Source organism: Oryctolagus cuniculus, chromosome 5, assembly GCF_964237555.1.
Source record: "Oryctolagus cuniculus chromosome 5, mOryCun1.1, whole genome shotgun sequence".
NCBI lineage: Eukaryota > Metazoa > Chordata > Mammalia > Lagomorpha > Leporidae > Oryctolagus > Oryctolagus cuniculus.
In genome coordinates, this window is record NC_091436.1 from 99,562,866 (window position 1) to 99,580,585 (window position 17,720).

General features: G+C 39.9%; 1 protein-coding gene across 3 annotated transcripts in view; it reads right to left on the minus strand.

Annotated features, from left to right (window-relative positions):
* The window catches only part of KCNQ5 (potassium voltage-gated channel subfamily Q member 5), a 634,869-nt gene that overhangs the window by 223,662 nt on the left and 393,487 nt on the right, over positions 1-17,720 (minus strand). For all 3 annotated transcript variants that reach the window (XM_051854552.2, XM_051854551.2, XM_051854550.2), the window contains exon 2: positions 6,978-7,068. In XM_051854552.2, the coding sequence (XP_051710512.2) occupies positions 6,978-7,068 (91 nt within the window). The remainder of the gene's footprint in view (positions 1-6,977; positions 7,069-17,720) is intronic.

Sequence of the window (17,720 nt, forward strand, 5' to 3'; positions counted from 1 at the left end):
TTCCCATTATATGTGGAACTAAAATTAGAAAGAAAGGAAGAGAGAAAGAAAGAAAGGAAAAAGAAAAGAGGAAAAAGATGGCCGACGCCGTGGCTCACTAGGCTAATCCTCCGCCTTGCGGCGCCAACACACTGGGTTCTAGTCCTGGTTGGGGCGCCGGATTCTTTCCCCGTTGCCCCTCTTCCAGGCCAGCTTTCTGCGGTGGTCAGGGAGTGCAGTGGAGGATGGCCCAAGTGCTTGGGCCCTGCACCCCATGGGAGACCAGGAGAAGTACCTGGCTCCTGCCATTGGATCAGCGCGGTGCGCGTGGCCGCGGTGGCCATTGGAGGGTGAACCAACGGCAAAGGAAGACCTTTCTCTCTGTCTCTCTCTCTCACTGTCCATTCTGCCTGTCAAAAAAATAAATAAAAAGAAAAAAGAAAAGAGGAAAAAGAAAAGAGAAAGAAAGGAAGATATGTCTGAGTGTATCATTTTTAATGCAAATACAGTGTTATTGATTTTTTTTTAAGATTTATTTATTTATTTGAAAGGCAGAGTTACAGAGAGGCAGAGAGAGAGAGAGAGAGAGAGAGTCAGTCTTCACCAGGAGCCAGGAGCTTCTTCCAGGTGTCTCTCACAGGTGCAGAGGCCCAAGGACTTGGATCATATTCTATTATTTTCCCAAACCATAGCAGAGAGCTGGATCAGAAGTGGAGCAACTGGGATAAGAACCGGCACACATATGGGTTGCTGGCAATGCAGAAAGTGGCTTTACCACTGTTCCACAGCATGGGTACCAGTGTTACTGATTTTTAACTACATCCCGTTGTGGCTGGAGAAGATACATTGTGTGGTATCCATCTTTTAAAATCTATTCAGATTTAGTTGCAATCTAATGTATGGTAAATCTTGGAGAATGTTTCATGTACATTTGAGTAGGTCATGTTTGCTTGTTTTTGGGTAGGGATTCTGTTTATGTCTATTAAACCTGTTTGGTTTATTTGGTCTTCCATTTCCTCTGCCTCATTTTTCTATCCGTTATAGAGATAGGAGGTTGAAGTCTTCAACTATTATAGAACTGTTTATTTCTTCCTTCAATTTTGTCGCGTTTTGCTTCATATACTTTGAAGGTCAGTTATTAAGTGCATAAATGTTTATAGTTGTTATATCTTCTAACTGTATTGAGCATTTTAACATATATTGTCCTTTTTGAGCTCATAAACCTTTTTTAAATTTAAAGTTTATTTTGACTGATACTGTTGTAGTCATCCTTGCTCTTTGTTTACTATTTGCATGAAATATCTTTCCCCATCCTTTCAATCTATATTTTTGTTTGTTAATCTAAATTGTCACTTGTAGTCAGTGTGTAGTTGAGTCAAGTATTTTGATTCATTCTGCCAAACTGTTGTTTACTTAGAAGTTTTAATAAACTTAAAGTAACTGCTGATAAGGAAGGACTTCCTTTTGTCTTTCTGATATTTGTTTTCTATATATCATATAGCTATTTTTGCTTTTCATTTCCTATAATACTGCCTTTTTCTGTGCTTGGTTGATGTTTTGTAGCACAATGCTTAAATTTTGTTTTCATTTCCTTTTATGTATAATCAATAGCTATTTTATTTGTGGTTGTCATGGGGTATCATATGAACATCCTAAAGTTATAGCACTCTAATTAGAATTTATACAAGGGGCTGTTGCTGTGGTATAGCGGGTAAAGCTGTTGCTTGCAGTGCTGGCATCCCATATGGGTGCTGGTTCGAGTTCCGGCTGCTCCACTTCCTAATCTGCTCCCTGCTATGGCCTGGGAAAGCAGTGAAAGGAGCAAAAATCTTTGGGCCCTTGCACTGACATGGAAGACCTGGGGGGAAGCTACTGGCTCCTGACTTTGGATCAGCCCAGCTCCAGCCATTGCAGCCAATTGGAGAATGAACCAGTGGATGAAAGACCTCTCTCTCTCTCTTTCTCTCTTGTTCTCACTCTCTGTCTGCCTCTGCCTCTCTGTAACTTTGTCTTTCAAATACATAAATAAATCTTAATAAAAGAATTTATACCAACTTGACTTTAGTAACATAAAAAAATTCTATTCCTTTACATTTCATTTCTACCACTTCCAGTTACTACTGTGACAAAATTATATCTTCACACACTGTGTTCCAAAAAGGGGGAATGGAAGGGGGAGAAGGCCCTTTGAATCCCCTGGAACTCACTTCTGCTGTAGGGGAAGGAGAACAATGGTCAACTGTGTGATCAGAAGCAGAAAAATCTCTGGTGACTGGCGAACAAGATTCCTTCTTCCCACCTGGTCTGTGCAGGTTGTTCCTGGAGCACTTGCACAGCTGCCCAAAAGGGGGCTGCGGGTGGAGGATTAGTAGCTGCTACTGTGCTAAGTGCTGAAATGGATCAAAATTAACTGCAATTTATGGTTCAAACCTTCCCCTGAAAGGTGCCAGCATTTAATAGATTCCAGAGCTCCAAAACATTTCCATCATTTTCTGCCAGTGTACTTGTTGTTTAGGTGTGGACACAGATTACTGCTGCTTTCTACTCTTTCACCTTCCTGAATCCTACTCTGAACTTTTTTTTTTTATTTATTTTTTTATTTTTTGACAGGCAGAGTGGACAGTGAGAGAGAGAGAGACAGACAGACAGAAAGGTCTTCCTTTGCCGTTGGTTCACCCTCCAATGGCCGCCGCTGCCAGCGTGCTGTGGCCGGCACACCGCGCTGATGCGATGGCAGGAGCCAGGTGCTTATCCTGGTCTCCCATGGGGTGCAGGGCCCAAGCACTTGGGCCATCCTCCACTGCACTCCCGGGCCATAGCAGAGAGCTGGCCTGGAAGAGGGGCAACCGGGACAGAATCCGGCGCCCCAACCAGGACTAGAACCCAGTGTGTTGGCGCCACAAGGCGGAGGATTAGCCTAGTGAGCCGCAGCAACAGCCCTTACTCTGAACTTTTGACAGAGGAGCAAACCAAGGCACAGCGACGTCCTAAATCACACAGCTAAAAAGTGGTAGAAGTGGAATTTGAACTCATGGTACCCGGTTAGAGAGAAATAAGAGAACTTTGTACATAGCATGAAGTCTCAATTCATACAACTAAAAAGAATAAACAAGCACATTAACACAGGTATTTATTTAGCTTGTAACTGAGGAAAGTTTAAAGGCTACAAGTTGAGAAGTGGCATTCAAAGTTGGATGACGACGATGGGACCTTTCCCTCTGCGGTGTGGGACAGAGCTGAAATCTTCACAGGGCCGGCGCCGTGGCTCACTAGGCTAATCCTCCGCCTTGCGGCGCCGGCACCCCGGGTTCTAGTCCCGGTTGGGGCGCTGGATTCTGTCCCGGTTGCCCCTCTTCCAGGCCAGCTCTCTGCGGTGGTCAGGGAGTGCAGTGGAGGATGGCCCAAGTGCTTGGGCCCTGCACCCCATGGGAGACCAGGATAAGTACCTGGCTCCTGCCATCACATCAGCGCGATGTGCCGGCCACAGCACGCTGGCCGCTGCGGCCATTGGAGGGTGAACCAATGGCAAAGGAAGACCTTTCTCTCTGTCTCTCTCTCTCTCTCACTGTCCACTCTGCCTGTCAAAAAAAAAAAATCTTCACAGAGGCCTCATGAGAGGAGGAAGAGAAGGTCTACAGCAATGGCCTGCACCTCGTAAACCAGTGCCCTCAGGAAACAATTAGCTGGGACAGTGGATGTCAGCAAGAGTTCTGGAAATCTGTCTAGGAGCAGTCTTCCTATTGAGTGCTCTTTGTCAGATACGAAGGTGCTTTTTCCTTGCATAGGAGAATAATACTTTAAAAATCAGTAAATCGTTGAACATATTTTGAAAGATTAAAATAAAATAAAAAGGACAGTTATGGAAAAGTATACAATTGTGTTGTATGATTTATATATAATTCTGAATCTACTCCTCTGATCTTACATTAAAAATGTACAAAATGACTTTATTATAAAATTTTACAAACATTTTGAAAGCCATTCCTGTTGCCGTTTGGTGGGTAATTTCTTTTTTAGATTTCTTTCTTTCTTTATTTTGAAAACATCATAGAGAGAAATGTTCTATCAGAGAGACCTTCTATCTGCTAGTTCATTTCCCATTAGCCAGGGCTGGGCCAGGCCAAAACCAGGATCCAGGAGCTTCAGGTTTTCCACAAGGGTCGCAAGGCACAAACAATGGGCCATCTTCTGCTGCTTTTTCCAGCCCAGTAGCAGGAAGCTGGATTGGAAGTGAAGCAGGTGGGATTTGAATCAGTACCGCATGGGATGCCAAGCATCAAAGACGGAGGCTTAACCCACCACACCACAACACTGGCCCTGAAGGGTAATTCTTTATGCTCCATCTTGGTAACTAAAAGCATTGCTAGTCAGAACTGTGTACTATGAATGCTGTTTGATCAGATGTTCAGAGACGAGATCAATTTTGAAATCAGATTAATTCTCTTAAACATACATGGTAAAAGAAAATAATTAAGAGATTCCCCAGGGGCTAGTGCTGTGGTATGTTGTGTTAAGCCTCCCTTCTGCAGCACTGGCATCCCATATGGGCACTGCTTGAAGTCCAGGCTGCTCCACCTACAATGCTTGGGCCCCTATACCCATGTGAGAGACCAGGATGAAGCTCCTGGCTCCTGGCTTTGATCTGGCCTAGCCTCCGCTGTTATAGCCATTTGGGGAGTGAACCAGCAGATGGAATATCTCTCTCCTTCGCTCTATCTTTCCCTCTCTCTTGTAATTCTGATTTCAAATAAGTAGATAAATAAATCCTAAAAAAGATTCCCCAAATCATTAAGTTTGCTTATGGCTTTTTTTTTTTTTTTTTTTTTTTTTTTTTAGTATTCTACAACCAATTGAATGTTTAAGGTGTACTATGTTAACACATTGTGAAAAAGAATTAAAATATACAGTCTTTTCCAATTTATCAATTGTGAGCTAAAGAAAAAAAAAGAAAAGCACAGGTCATGTTTATAAAAATTTTGAAGAAAATATTGGTGAAGAATAACACCCATAAATCTGAGCTCTGCATATTTCTAGGTAGGCTTTAAAACACACACACACCCTGACAATGTACCACTGTAGCACAAAATAGGGGGATTGACACACTTTCTCCTCAAGGAAAAACCGTGTGGAAGCATCTTTATGAGAACATTTATCTGTAGCACTACCTACACTGCTCAGAACAAATGCCTCACTTGTGCAGGGGTCTCCTCTCTACTTTGCCAAATCCAAAGGCATTTAAGATAGACAACATCTGTATTTTTACCTATTAAAATACATTCAAGTTACTAAAATCTAATCAATTGTTCACTGCTCAACGAGTTTTAGAAGTCAAGAAAATAATCATTTTTGGATTTCGTAATTGGATTTCATAACTTCTCATTGCTAGTAAGTTTCTAAAGGGTCCAATTTCAACCAACAGGTTGGACCCTTTAGAAACTTACTAGTAGTGAGAAAATTCATATTTCAGAGATTTGGAGGATGTAAGCCTAACATTTTGGATCTTGAATTAATTATGAAATAAACTTTTATATGGAATTCCAATTGATTGATTTGTCGCTAATATGTGTCACTAGTCACCCAGTAGATTCAGTTTTTCATGTTCCCAGTTCCAAAAACCAGATTCATACTTTTGATCTAAAAATCCTATTGGAAGTTATATACGTGGATCTAAAAGTGAGCTGTGCCCCAGACCTTCAGCTCAGGTCATTTGTAACCATCAAGGGGCAGACAAGGCTAAAAGCTCACTTGATACCCAAATGGAAATCTTGTAAATGGAACAAATTGCCAACATGCTTTTTTGGTCTGTCTGTTCTCTACCCTGGGTTTTGAAACAGTAGCCTCAATGTTAGCAATATACTGCCAAGTACAATGTGTATGGAAACAAATTGAAATAGATTTGTTCCAGACTCAAAAATGGTTTCTTCTTAATATTGGACTGTGATACAATTAAGAAGCTCAAGCGAAAACGCCATGTGAAATTAAAGGGAGCACAAGCATCCGCCATCCTCCCAGGTTATATGAATTGAAATCTTCCAGCTTCCACCTTCATAGTAATAAAATTTTTTAATGTTAAATGGTTATTGCTGTACATAACCAATCTCTGTTTATTAGGGCTCATAAAAAATCTCTTACTCCATCTCTCCCTTCCTCTGTATTCCACTAGGCTTTATAGCAGTGAGTTGTTCCAGTTTATAGTTCATCCAGACAGTTCTGGGATTGACAAATCTAATTATTTTGGACTAAGGGAATAGGTCAAAATGGATGTAAATGAAGCAAACTTTCAATCACATGTGATTTGAGTATATGGTGCTAATAGTCTGGTTGTAACAGAAAGTATAAGAGCTTAAAAGGCCCAGAATAATTCAGTCTAAAATATCTTGGATCTTTTTCCATCATAAAGTGAATTGAGCAATTCTGTTCACTAGAAGATTGACAGCATAATGGAAACAGAGCAAACTGCAGAATTTCTCACCAGGTAAGTGCATTAGTAGCAAAACTCATAATGCAGTCTGTTGGTTGAAAAGAGCATGAAAGAGCCTTCTGTTTTCTTATGAGGTGCCATATTCTCATAGTTCTTGGCCAATTATACTTAACTACTGCCAAATTGCAGCTATTGGAAAATGTTCAACCCTGTTGCCTTGAGCAATATTATAAAAGACCTCATAGATACTGATTCTTTCTTATAATTTGCTTATCAGCAAAGATAAATGTAATTAAAACTGCTTACAAATATTTCCTCCCATTTATCATGCACCTACAACACAATATATTTATGTATAATAGCAATTCTGAATGAATATTTATGTTTTTGAGTATTAACTAAGAGTTAAATTGGAGGGCAAATGTTTTGATGATCTTTGAAACTTTTATAATTTACAACAGCACTCTTTTTCCTAAGTAGAGCTTTTTGTGGGATAAAGAGGCATAGCATAAATGTTATAGACAGTTCTTATACTATATAAACTTTACATACACTCTTGTTCATCCATTTCACTTACCAAAATCAAGAGACAACTTGAGGCCAACTTTGTGTGCTCAGGGATGGTAGAAAACACTGACAAAATCAAGCAACCAAAGACAAGGAGAAAACTGTAAAACAACAACAAGAAAAGAAAAATGTGATAAGAATCTTGATTTATGACTGCTGACTTAATTTCTTATTTCTAATGAACAAAGCACCAAACTCATTGGAATGGGCAAGAGTTAAATCACTACAACTATTTTCAATAGCAAAATACAATACGAGACACAGTGCAGATGGGGCTCATTTTTGAATTTATTGATGAGAATGTCACTTGTGGGTTCATGTATGTGTTTGTTATTGAATGTTCACATCTAAGAATCCCTAAATTCCCATACAATCTTTTCCCCAAGCAGAGGTCATGAGAAAAGGCCAGAAAGTGTGTTCTTGCTCTCCCTATAGGGCAGAACATGCTGAAGTCATTCTCTTTTCAAAGAGACAGAATCTGCCTCATACTGGGCAGCACTGGTAAATCACCAACCGTGGCTCATGTGTCAGAGTCTCATATTTCTTGTGGGCACTCATTTGTTATTCCTTCATATTAATAATTAGATTAGAAAAGGGAGGGATGATTTTCCCGCCTGCCCATGCACTTTTCATTTCTTTTCAATCAAATTGCTATTCAGGCTACAGTGATAGCGAGCACAAGTCAGAAGCAAGCATTTTCTACAAAACAATCTGCAGACATTTTTATTCCTAGAAACAGGGAACTCCAGGGTCAAGTGGGGAGGGGAGTTCCCAAGGAAAATGTCAAATAAAAGGGAAGGTTCTATTTCAAATATAAATTACTTAAGATGCAAGATCAAAAAAAAAAAAACTAAGAAAATTCTGAGTTACTTATTCTAGGTCATATTTTTTCCTTTTACTCATCTCTGGGAAATCCATACAATAAGCTTCTTCAAAATATCATTTCCATGTTTCCCCATATGGCAATAGAGTTAGTCCCTGCCTCCTCTTCGCTTGCATTGAATAGTCTTACAAGTCTTTCTACCACATTTCACCAGGAGTTCAGAAGAGCCTACAGCCAGGGATTAGCTAATCGTTACTTAGGTAAAATATCTGGTTCCTCATTCCTGTTTTTGTAATCAAGTTTTATTGACACATAGGCACACACATTACTTTATGCATTGTGTATAGCTGTTTTCATTCTGTAATTGCAGAAGTGAATAGTTGCCACAAGAGAGTACGGCCTACAACACTACAATATTTGCTATCTGGCTTTGCAGAGAAAAATGTTGTCCTACTCTCACATTGTCTTTTCACTTTAATGTCTTTTTACATAGCCCAACTCAGTACTGGAGTGAAAGCTCATATTTGCTCATATTTCTACATGTTAGTAATTACTAACAGTCCTAGAAGGCTTCCTCAAAGCTTGATACTGTGCTACGCCCCTTTCACACACATTTCCCACAATATGCTCACAAATTTATGGAGTCGAAATATCACTATCCCATTTTAAAGATATGAAAACCGAGAATTACTGAACATTTTCTAACTCATGCAAGGCCATGTAGCAGGAAGAGAATTCAAGCCCTGAAGCCAGGCTACCCATGGTGTTACTCAATGATCACGCACAAATGAGAATGGCACTAACATTCCTGGGCCAGCATGAATTTTGAGGATATTTCTGTATCTCCTCAAAGTGAGACAGAACTAGTTGCTATTCTAAATAGAAGTGTCAAAGGGGAAAGTATCTACTCATGAAAAAAACCCTAGTGCACAAGGCTAATAACGATTCATCATGCTTCTGACTTACGCATCTAATGCTTTAGGGTGCTTTGGATTACACTTTGAATTGGAGCCAAGAGACTCTAGGTTGTAAAGAAGTAGTCACAATCCAGAAAATCAACCTGACTCCAGAACCATCAATGAGAAAATAAAATTCAGAGGCGGGAAGACCTTTCTCTCTGTCTCTCTCTCTCTGTCTAACTCTGCCTTTCAAAAAAAAAAAAAAAAAGTATTTGGGAGGTCAATACGGTATCAACTAAGGATAGTGAAAAATGCTTCCCTTCTGGTGAGTGCCTGCTACCTGGCTATCTCCCTCCTCCTCCCCAACTTGAGGCTAGATCCTCTAGAAAATAGTAGAGACAGTGAGCAGGAGACTATTTAATTACTATAACTTATTCCTCCAAGAGAATTCCATTGATTTCTGTGTTCAAAGTAGATCGTATTGCTAGTGCCTTCTTCATTCATATTCGGATGCTGTTTAATCTTTTTCTTTCATATCACTACTTTTCCCATTTTCTGTGATAACATTATTTTCCTCTTTAAAATGAGTAGCTTCTTTTTTTTTTGAAAATTTCACTTATTTAAATAAGAAATTCTTTTACCAAAACAATTCAATGATAGTGATTAGGCAGGATTTTAATGTCCAAGGTACTGGTAAGCACTCTCTATTGAGCAGGAAAACTTTTTAAAAAATTTTCTTTAAGGTATAAAAGTTTCACGTATTACATGTATACAGAATTAGGTTGTTTCTTATCAACATTCTGTCACTGCTACAGAAGCTCATCTGTAGACTACAAGCCAAAGGCTTCTGTTGTTCTGGCTACCTGAGAGGATATGGATGGCCACATATACATTAATTAATTTGCTCATTTATTCATTCAGCAATTCATTCATCCATCCAACCACTCAGCCATTTATCCAATCAGCAAATATTGATTAAATATACAAGCTAGGCTGAGCCATGGTGATACAGCAATAAACAAGATCACAGTTCAAAGCCTATTGAGACAGACTGAGAACTAACTGGATCTAAACTGAAAATTATGAGTGATGATTGCAATGATAGGGGAAATACAGGAGCTGACAGGAGCATACAAGAGAAGAAGGTCTAGGCAGGACTGGCTGTTGAATTTGTAGAACCCAGTAAAAACAACAATGTGGGGTCTCTTGTTAAAAAGTTATTAAGAATATTAAGATAACAATAGAGCTGAACCCAGTGTGGCATCCTTCTACCTGTGGCTTCATGCAACCCCATAGACTGCATACCCATGAAGCCAGACCTGCAGTTAGGGAAAACTTCCCACAGTAAATACCGAGTAAGCTGAGTCCTGCAGGCCAGCAGCACTTGGGACAATGGTTGGTGACAGGCACTATAGTCCAGGAGAATGCATGAGTGAAGGCTAGATATAAGCGCATCACTGGCCGGCGCCGCGGCTCACTAGGCTAATCCTCCACCTTGTGGTGCCGGCACACTGGATTCTAGTCCCACTCGGGGCGCCAGATTCTGTCCCGGTTGCCCCTCTTCCAGGCCAGCTCTCTGCTGTGGCCAGGGAGTGCAGTGGAGGATGGCCCAAGTGTTTGGGCCCTGCACCCCATGGGAGACCAGGATAAGTACCTGGCTCCTGCCATCGGATCAGCGCAGTGCACCGGCCACGGCGGCCATTGGAGGGTGAACCAACAGCAAAAGGAAGATCTTTCTGTCTGTCTCTCTCTCTCTCTCACTGTCCACTCTGCCTGTCAAAAAAAAAAAAAATAAGCACATCACTAGAATTTACTAATTAATTAATAAATTAGAATTACACCTGCTAGCTAGCTTATTCCACAATATCTGAGAAATATAAGGAAGGTCACTCCTGTGAATGAATTAGTTTATGTGTATGGCAATCATCTCAATTTAACAGAACACATGTATTGCATTCCCATTTTAAAAGACACCATGTCGGAGGAGAGGGCAAGATGGACATTCGGAGGCACATGGGAAAAATAGATTGTTAATAGATTGTTAATAAGCAGAGGGGATACAAGTGGTGACAGAATCATGAGAGGTTCACTGCAAAGTAGCCCAGGAGTCTACCAGAGATTGCTCGGGGCCACACTAAGGAGCAGAGAGGAAGGAGAAGTCGTGGAGGTGCAGTGAGGATGCAGAGGACAGACCTAACGAGGAGAATGGCTCCACCCTGCCGCAGTGAACCAGGTGAGAGGTCATGAGTCCATGGAGCTGTGGATAACTGCAGGTGGGGAAGTTTGGCAAACTGTGTTTGAAGCTCCAAGCAGGAAAAGGAGAAATTGTAGGGAAGCACGCAGAGAGTTTGGGCATGCCATGGCCTATCTGTGTCTCCCTCTCCCCACAAGCGGACCAACAGCAGGCAGGGAGAAGCCATATTGATTGTTTACATTTTTGAGTGTAAACAGGGGCTGCTCTGTTAGCCTCCAGTGCACACACCCATCAGTTGTGGGGGCCACCTCACAATATGCCCCACCCGGGGAACAAAAATCACAACATTCCAGAGTGATTCCTCCCCACCATGCAAGCTGTACAACAAGGAGTAGTCCTAAACAACAAAAACCTGAGCTCATTTCACACACCAGTGAGAAGGGAGTCTGGTCCCAGTAGGCGGGGCTTAGTGCACCAAAGCCCTGGTACCCATCTCCTTCACAATCTAGAAGTAAAGAGGGATCCAGGAGGCGGGGCTGCATGCTTCCACTTGCAATACACAGACACATAGCAGCTCATAGCAGAGGGAAATTGCACCACAGACACAGTCACAATTTAAAGATAAAATCAACCAGAAATGCCAAAGAACAAATGAGAAATCCCGAGTAAGAATAAGGAAGACCCTATGAACTTTCCAAAGGAACAACACAATTCTTCAGTAATGGAGGCTGAAGAAGAAGAGATAGAGGATATGCCAGAAAAGGAATTCAGAAAATTAATAGTCAGATTACTTAGAAGCAATCAGAAACAAATTCATGGTCTAAATGAAAAGTGCTCCCAAGAAATTGAGATTTCTAGAATGAAATACTGGAAATGAGGAATTCAATAGACCAAATAAAAAATACAGTGGAAAGTCTTAGCAACAGAATAAATGAGACAGAAGAAAGAATATCAGAACTATAAGACAAATTTCTGTAAATAATATCATCAGACCAAATATAAGAAGAAATCAGAAAATTAAAAATCACAGTTGGCTATTTAAAAGATTCTATAAAACATCCCAACTTACGGATCCTAGGAATTCCGAAAGGTGTGGAAAGAGAAAAAGGATTAGAAGGCTTTCTTAATGAAATAATAAAAGAGGACTTCCCCAATCTGGAGAAAGAAAGAGACATCCAAGTACAAGAATTATACAGAACTCCCAATAGATACAACCAGAAAAGAACTTCACCACTACACATTGTAGCAAAACTCACCTCAGTGAAACACAGAGAAAGATCTTAAAATGCACATGAGAGAAATGACAAATCACATTCAGAGAAAATGCAATTAGACTCACTCTTGAGTTCTCACTGTAAACCCTACAGGCAAAGAGACAATGGTGAGACATATTCCAAGGCCTAAGAGAAAAAAAAAACTGTCAACCCAGAATATTGTATCCTGTAAAACTCTCATTATGAATGGAGAAATAAGGATCTTCCACAATAAGCAGAAATTGAAAGGATTTGTAACTACTTACCCAGCCCTACAAAAGATGCTCAAGGAAGCACTACACACAGAAACACAGAAACAGGAACATCACTACAAAAGAAGATAAACACACAAAACGGCCCAGCAAAAGTACAAATGAAAGAAAAAATACATAAACAGGCCTATTTAAGAAAACATGGCAGGGCAAAGACAGCATTTAACAATAGTAACACAGAATATAAATGATCTCAACTCCCCAGTTAAAAGAAACAGACTGGCTTCCCAACAAAGAAAAGCCCAGGACCAGATGGATTCACTGCTGAATTCTACCAGACATTTAAAGAAGAACTAACTCCAATTCTTCTCAAACTATTCAGAACAATCGAAGAAGAGGGAATCCTCCCAAATTCTTTCTATGAAGCCAGCATCACCTTAATTCCTAAGCCGGAAAAAGATGCAGCACTGAAAGAGAATTACAGACCAATATCCCTGATGAACATAGATGCAAAAATCCTCAATAAAATTCTCGCCAATAGAATGCAACAACACATCAGAAAGATCATCCACCCAGACCAAGTGGGATTTATCCCTGGTACACAGGGATGGTTCAATGTTTGCAAATCAATCAATGTGATACACCACATTAACAGACTGCAGAAGAAAAACCATATGATTATCTCAATAGATGCCGAGAAAGCATTCAATAAAATTCAACACCATTTCATGATGAAAACTGTAAGCTAATTGGGTATAGAAGGAACATTCCTTAATACAATCAAAGCAATGTATGAAAAACCCAAGGCTAGCATCCCTTAAAATGGGGAAAAGTTGGAAGCATTTCCACTGAGATCTGGTACCAGACAGGGATGTCCACTCTCACCCCTGCTATTCAATATAGTTCTGGAGGTTCTAGCCACAGCTATTAGGCAAGAAAAAGAAATTAAAGGGATACAAATTGGGAAGGAAGAACTCAAACTATCCCTCTTTGCAGATGACATTATTCTGTATTTAGGGGACCCAAAGAACTCTACTAAGAGACTATTGGAACTCATAGAAGAGTTTGGCAAAGTAGCAGGGTATAAAATCAATGCACAAAAATCAACAGCCTTTGTATACACAGACAATGCCATGGCTGAGGAAGAACTTCTAAGATCAATCCCATTCACAATAGCTACAAAAACAATCAAATACCTTGGAATAAACTTAACCAAGGACGTTAAAGATCTCTACGATGAAAATTACAAAACCTTAAAGAAAGAAGAGGATACCAAGAAATGGAAAAATCTTCCATGCTCATGGATTGGAAGAATCAATATCATCAAAATGTCCATTCTCCCAAAAGCAATTTATAAATTCAATGCAATACCAATCAAGATACCGAAGACCTTCTTCTCAGATCTGGAAAAAATGGTGCTGAAATTTATATGGAGGCACAAGAGACCTCGAATAGCTAAAGCAATCTTGTACAACAAAAACAAAGCCGGAGGCATCACAATACCAGATTTCAGGACATACTACAGGGCAGTTGTAATCAAAACAGCATGGTACTGGTACAGAAACAGATGGATAGACCAATGGAACAGAATTGAAACACCAGAAATCAATCCAAACATCTACAGCCAACTTATATTTGATCAAGGATCTAAAACTACTTCCTGGAGCAAGGACAGTCTATTCAGTAAATGGTGCTGGGAAAATTGGATTTCCACGTGCAGAATCATGAAGCAAGACCCCTACCTTACACCTTACACAAAAATCCACTCAACATGGATTAAAGACCTAAATCTACGACCTGACACCATCAAGTTACTAGAGAACATTGGAGAAACCCTTCAAGATATTGGCACAGGCAAAGAATTTCTGGAAAAGACCCGGGAGGCACAGGCAGTCAAAGCCAAAATCAACTATTGGGATTGCATCAAATTGAGAAGTTTCTGTACTGCAAAAGAAACAGTCAGGAGAGTGAAGAGGCATCCGACAGAATGGGAAAAAATATTTGCAAACTATGCAACAGATAAAGGGTTAATAACCAGAATCTACAAAGAGATCAAGAAACTCCACAAAAACAAAACCAACAACCCACTTAAGAGATGGGCCAAGGACCTCAATAGACATTTTTCAAAAGATGAAATCCAAATGGCCAACAGGCACATGAAAAAATGTTCAAGGTCATTAGCAATCAGGGAAATGCAAATCAAAACCACAATGAGGTTTCACCTCACCCCGGTTAGAATGGCTCACATGCAGAAATCTACCAACAACAGATGCTGGCGAGGATGTGGGGAAAAAGGGACACTAACCCACTGTTGGTGGGAATGCAAACTGGTCAAGCCACTATGGAAGTCAGTCTGGAGATTCCTCAGAAACCTGAAGATAACCCTACCGTTCGACCCAGCCATCCCACTCCTTGGAATTTACCCAAAGGAATTTAAATTGGCAAACAAAAAAGCGGTCTGCACCCTAATGTTTATTGCAGCTCAATTCACAATAGCTAAGACCTGGAACCAACCTAAATGCCCATCAACGGTAGACTGGATAAAGAAATTATGGGATATGTACTCTTTAGAATACTATACCGCAGTAAGAAACAACAAAATCCAGTCATTTGCAACAAAATGGAGGAATCTGGAACACATCATGCTGAGTGAAATAAGCCAATCCCAAAGGGACAAATACCATATGTTCTCCCTGATCGGTGACAACTGACTGAACACCAAAAAGGAAACCTCCTGAAGTGAAATGGACACTATGGGAAACGGTGACTTGATCAGCATAGCCCTGACTGTTAATGAACAACTTAATACATTATCCCTCTTAGTAGTTTTTTGTCTGTTCTACTTAACATGACTGGTTTAATTCTGTAATTAATACACAGTTATTCTTAAGTGTTAAAAATTAACTGAAATGTGATCCCTGTTAAACATAAGAGTGGGAATAAGAGAGGGAAGAGATGTATAACTTGGGACATGCTCAAGCTGACTTGCCCCAAATGGTAGAGTTAGAAACATACCAGGGGATTCCAATTCAATCCCATCAAGGTGGCATGTACCAATGCCATCTCACTATTCCAAGTGATCAATTTCAGTTCACAATTGATCATAATGAAAGGACTAAGAGTCAAAGGGAGCACATAAACAAGTCTAGTACCTGCTAACACTAACCGATGGAATAAATAAAGGGGAGAGTGATCCAACATGGGAAGTGAGATACTCAACAGACTCATAGAATGGCAGATGTCCTAAATAGCACTCTGGCCTCAGAGTCAGCCCTAAAGGCATTCCGATCTGGCTGAAAAGCCCATGAGAGTATTTTAGGCATGGAAAGCCAAGACACTGTGGCAAAAGATCTCTGCGAGTGAGATCCCAGTGGAAAGAACAGGTCTTCAAAGAAGGAGGTACCTTTCTCTGAAGGGAGGAGAGAACCTCCACTTTGACTATGACCTTGTCTAAACAAGATAAGAATCGGAGAACTCAGTGGGCTTCCATAGCCTTGGAAACTCATGACTGGAGCATAGGGAGATTACTGATGCCATAGACAGGAGTGTCAATTGGTAAAGTCAACAACAGGAGTCACTGTGCACTTGCTCCTCATGTAGGATCTCTGTCCTTAATGTGCTGTGCATTGAGATTTAATGCTATAACGAGTACTCAAACAATATATTTCACTTTGTGTTTCTATGGGGGTGCAAACTGTTGAAATCTTTACTTAATGTATACTAAACTGATCCTCTGTAAAAAAAAAAAAAAAAGAAAGAAATTATCAACTCCCAACTTGACTCTTACTGGGATTAAACATGACAATAGGTCTGATCTGATTTCATCATCATTTAAAAAAAATCATCTATTATTTTTCACTTTATGTTTCTGTGTGGGAGCAAACTGTTGAAATCCTTACTTAATGTATACTAAGCTGATCTTCTGTATATAAAGATAATTGAAAATGAATCTTGATGTGAATGGAAGGGGAGAGGGAGCAGGAAAGGGGAGGGTTGTGGGTGGTAGGGAAGTTATCGGGGGGGAAGCCATTGTAATCCATAAGCTGTACTTTGGAAATTTATATTCATTAAATAAAAGTTAAAAAAAATCAATGCACAAAAATCAACAGCCTACGTATACACAGACAATGCCACAGCTGAGAAAGAACTTCTAGTATCAATCCCATTCACAACAGCTACTGAAAAAATCAAATACCTTGGAATAAACTTAACCAAGGATATCAATGATCTCTATGATGAGAATTACAAAACATTAAAGAAAGAAATATAAGAAGATACAAAAATGGAAAAATCTTCCATGTTCATGGATTGGAAGAATCAATATCATGAAAACGTCCATTCTTCCAAAAGCAATTTATAGATTCAATGTGATACCAATCAAAATACCCAAGACATTCTTCTCAGATATAGAATAAAATGATGCTGAAATTCATATGGAGGCACAAGAGACCTCGAATAGCTAAAGCAATCTTGTACAACAAAAACAAAGCCGGAGGCATCACAATACCAGATTTCAGGACATACTACAGGGCAGTTGTAATCAAAACAGCATGGTACTGGTACAGAAACAGATGGATAGACCAATGGAACAGAATAGAAACACCAGAAATCAATCCAAACATCTATAACCAACTTATATTTGACCAAGAAGCTATAACCAATCACTGGAGCAAGGATGGTCTCTTCATCAAATGGTGCTGGAAAAACCGGATTTCCACATGCAAAAGCGTGAAGCAAGACCCCTACCTTATACCTTATACAAAAATCCACTCAACATGGATTAAAGATCTAAATCCTCGACCCAACACCATCGATGTAATTGAGAACATTTGGGAAACCCTGCAAGATACTGGCACAGAGTTCTTGGAAATGACCTCAGAGGCACAACCAGTCAAAGCTGAAATTAACAAATGGGATTACTTGAATTTGAGAAGCTTCTGTATAGCAAAAGAAATAGGAAAGTGAAGAGGCAACTGACAAATGGGAGAAATTATTTGAATATTACACAATTGATAAAGGATTAGTAACCAGAATCTACAAAGAAATCAGGAAACTCCACAACAACAAAATAAATAACCCAGTTAAGAGATGGGCAAAGGTCTTAAGTAGACATTCTTCAAAAGTGGAAATCCAAATGGCCAACAGACATAAAAAATGTTCAGGATCACTAGCTGTCAGAGAAATGCAAATCAAAACCACAATGAGGTTTCACCTCACCCCAGTTAGAATGGCTCTCATACAGAAATCAACAAACAACAAATGCTGGAGAGAATGTGGGGAAAAAGGTACCCTAATCCACTGTTGGTGGGAATGTAAACTGGTAAAGCTTCTGAGGAATACACTACGGAGATACCTCAAAAATCTGAATATAG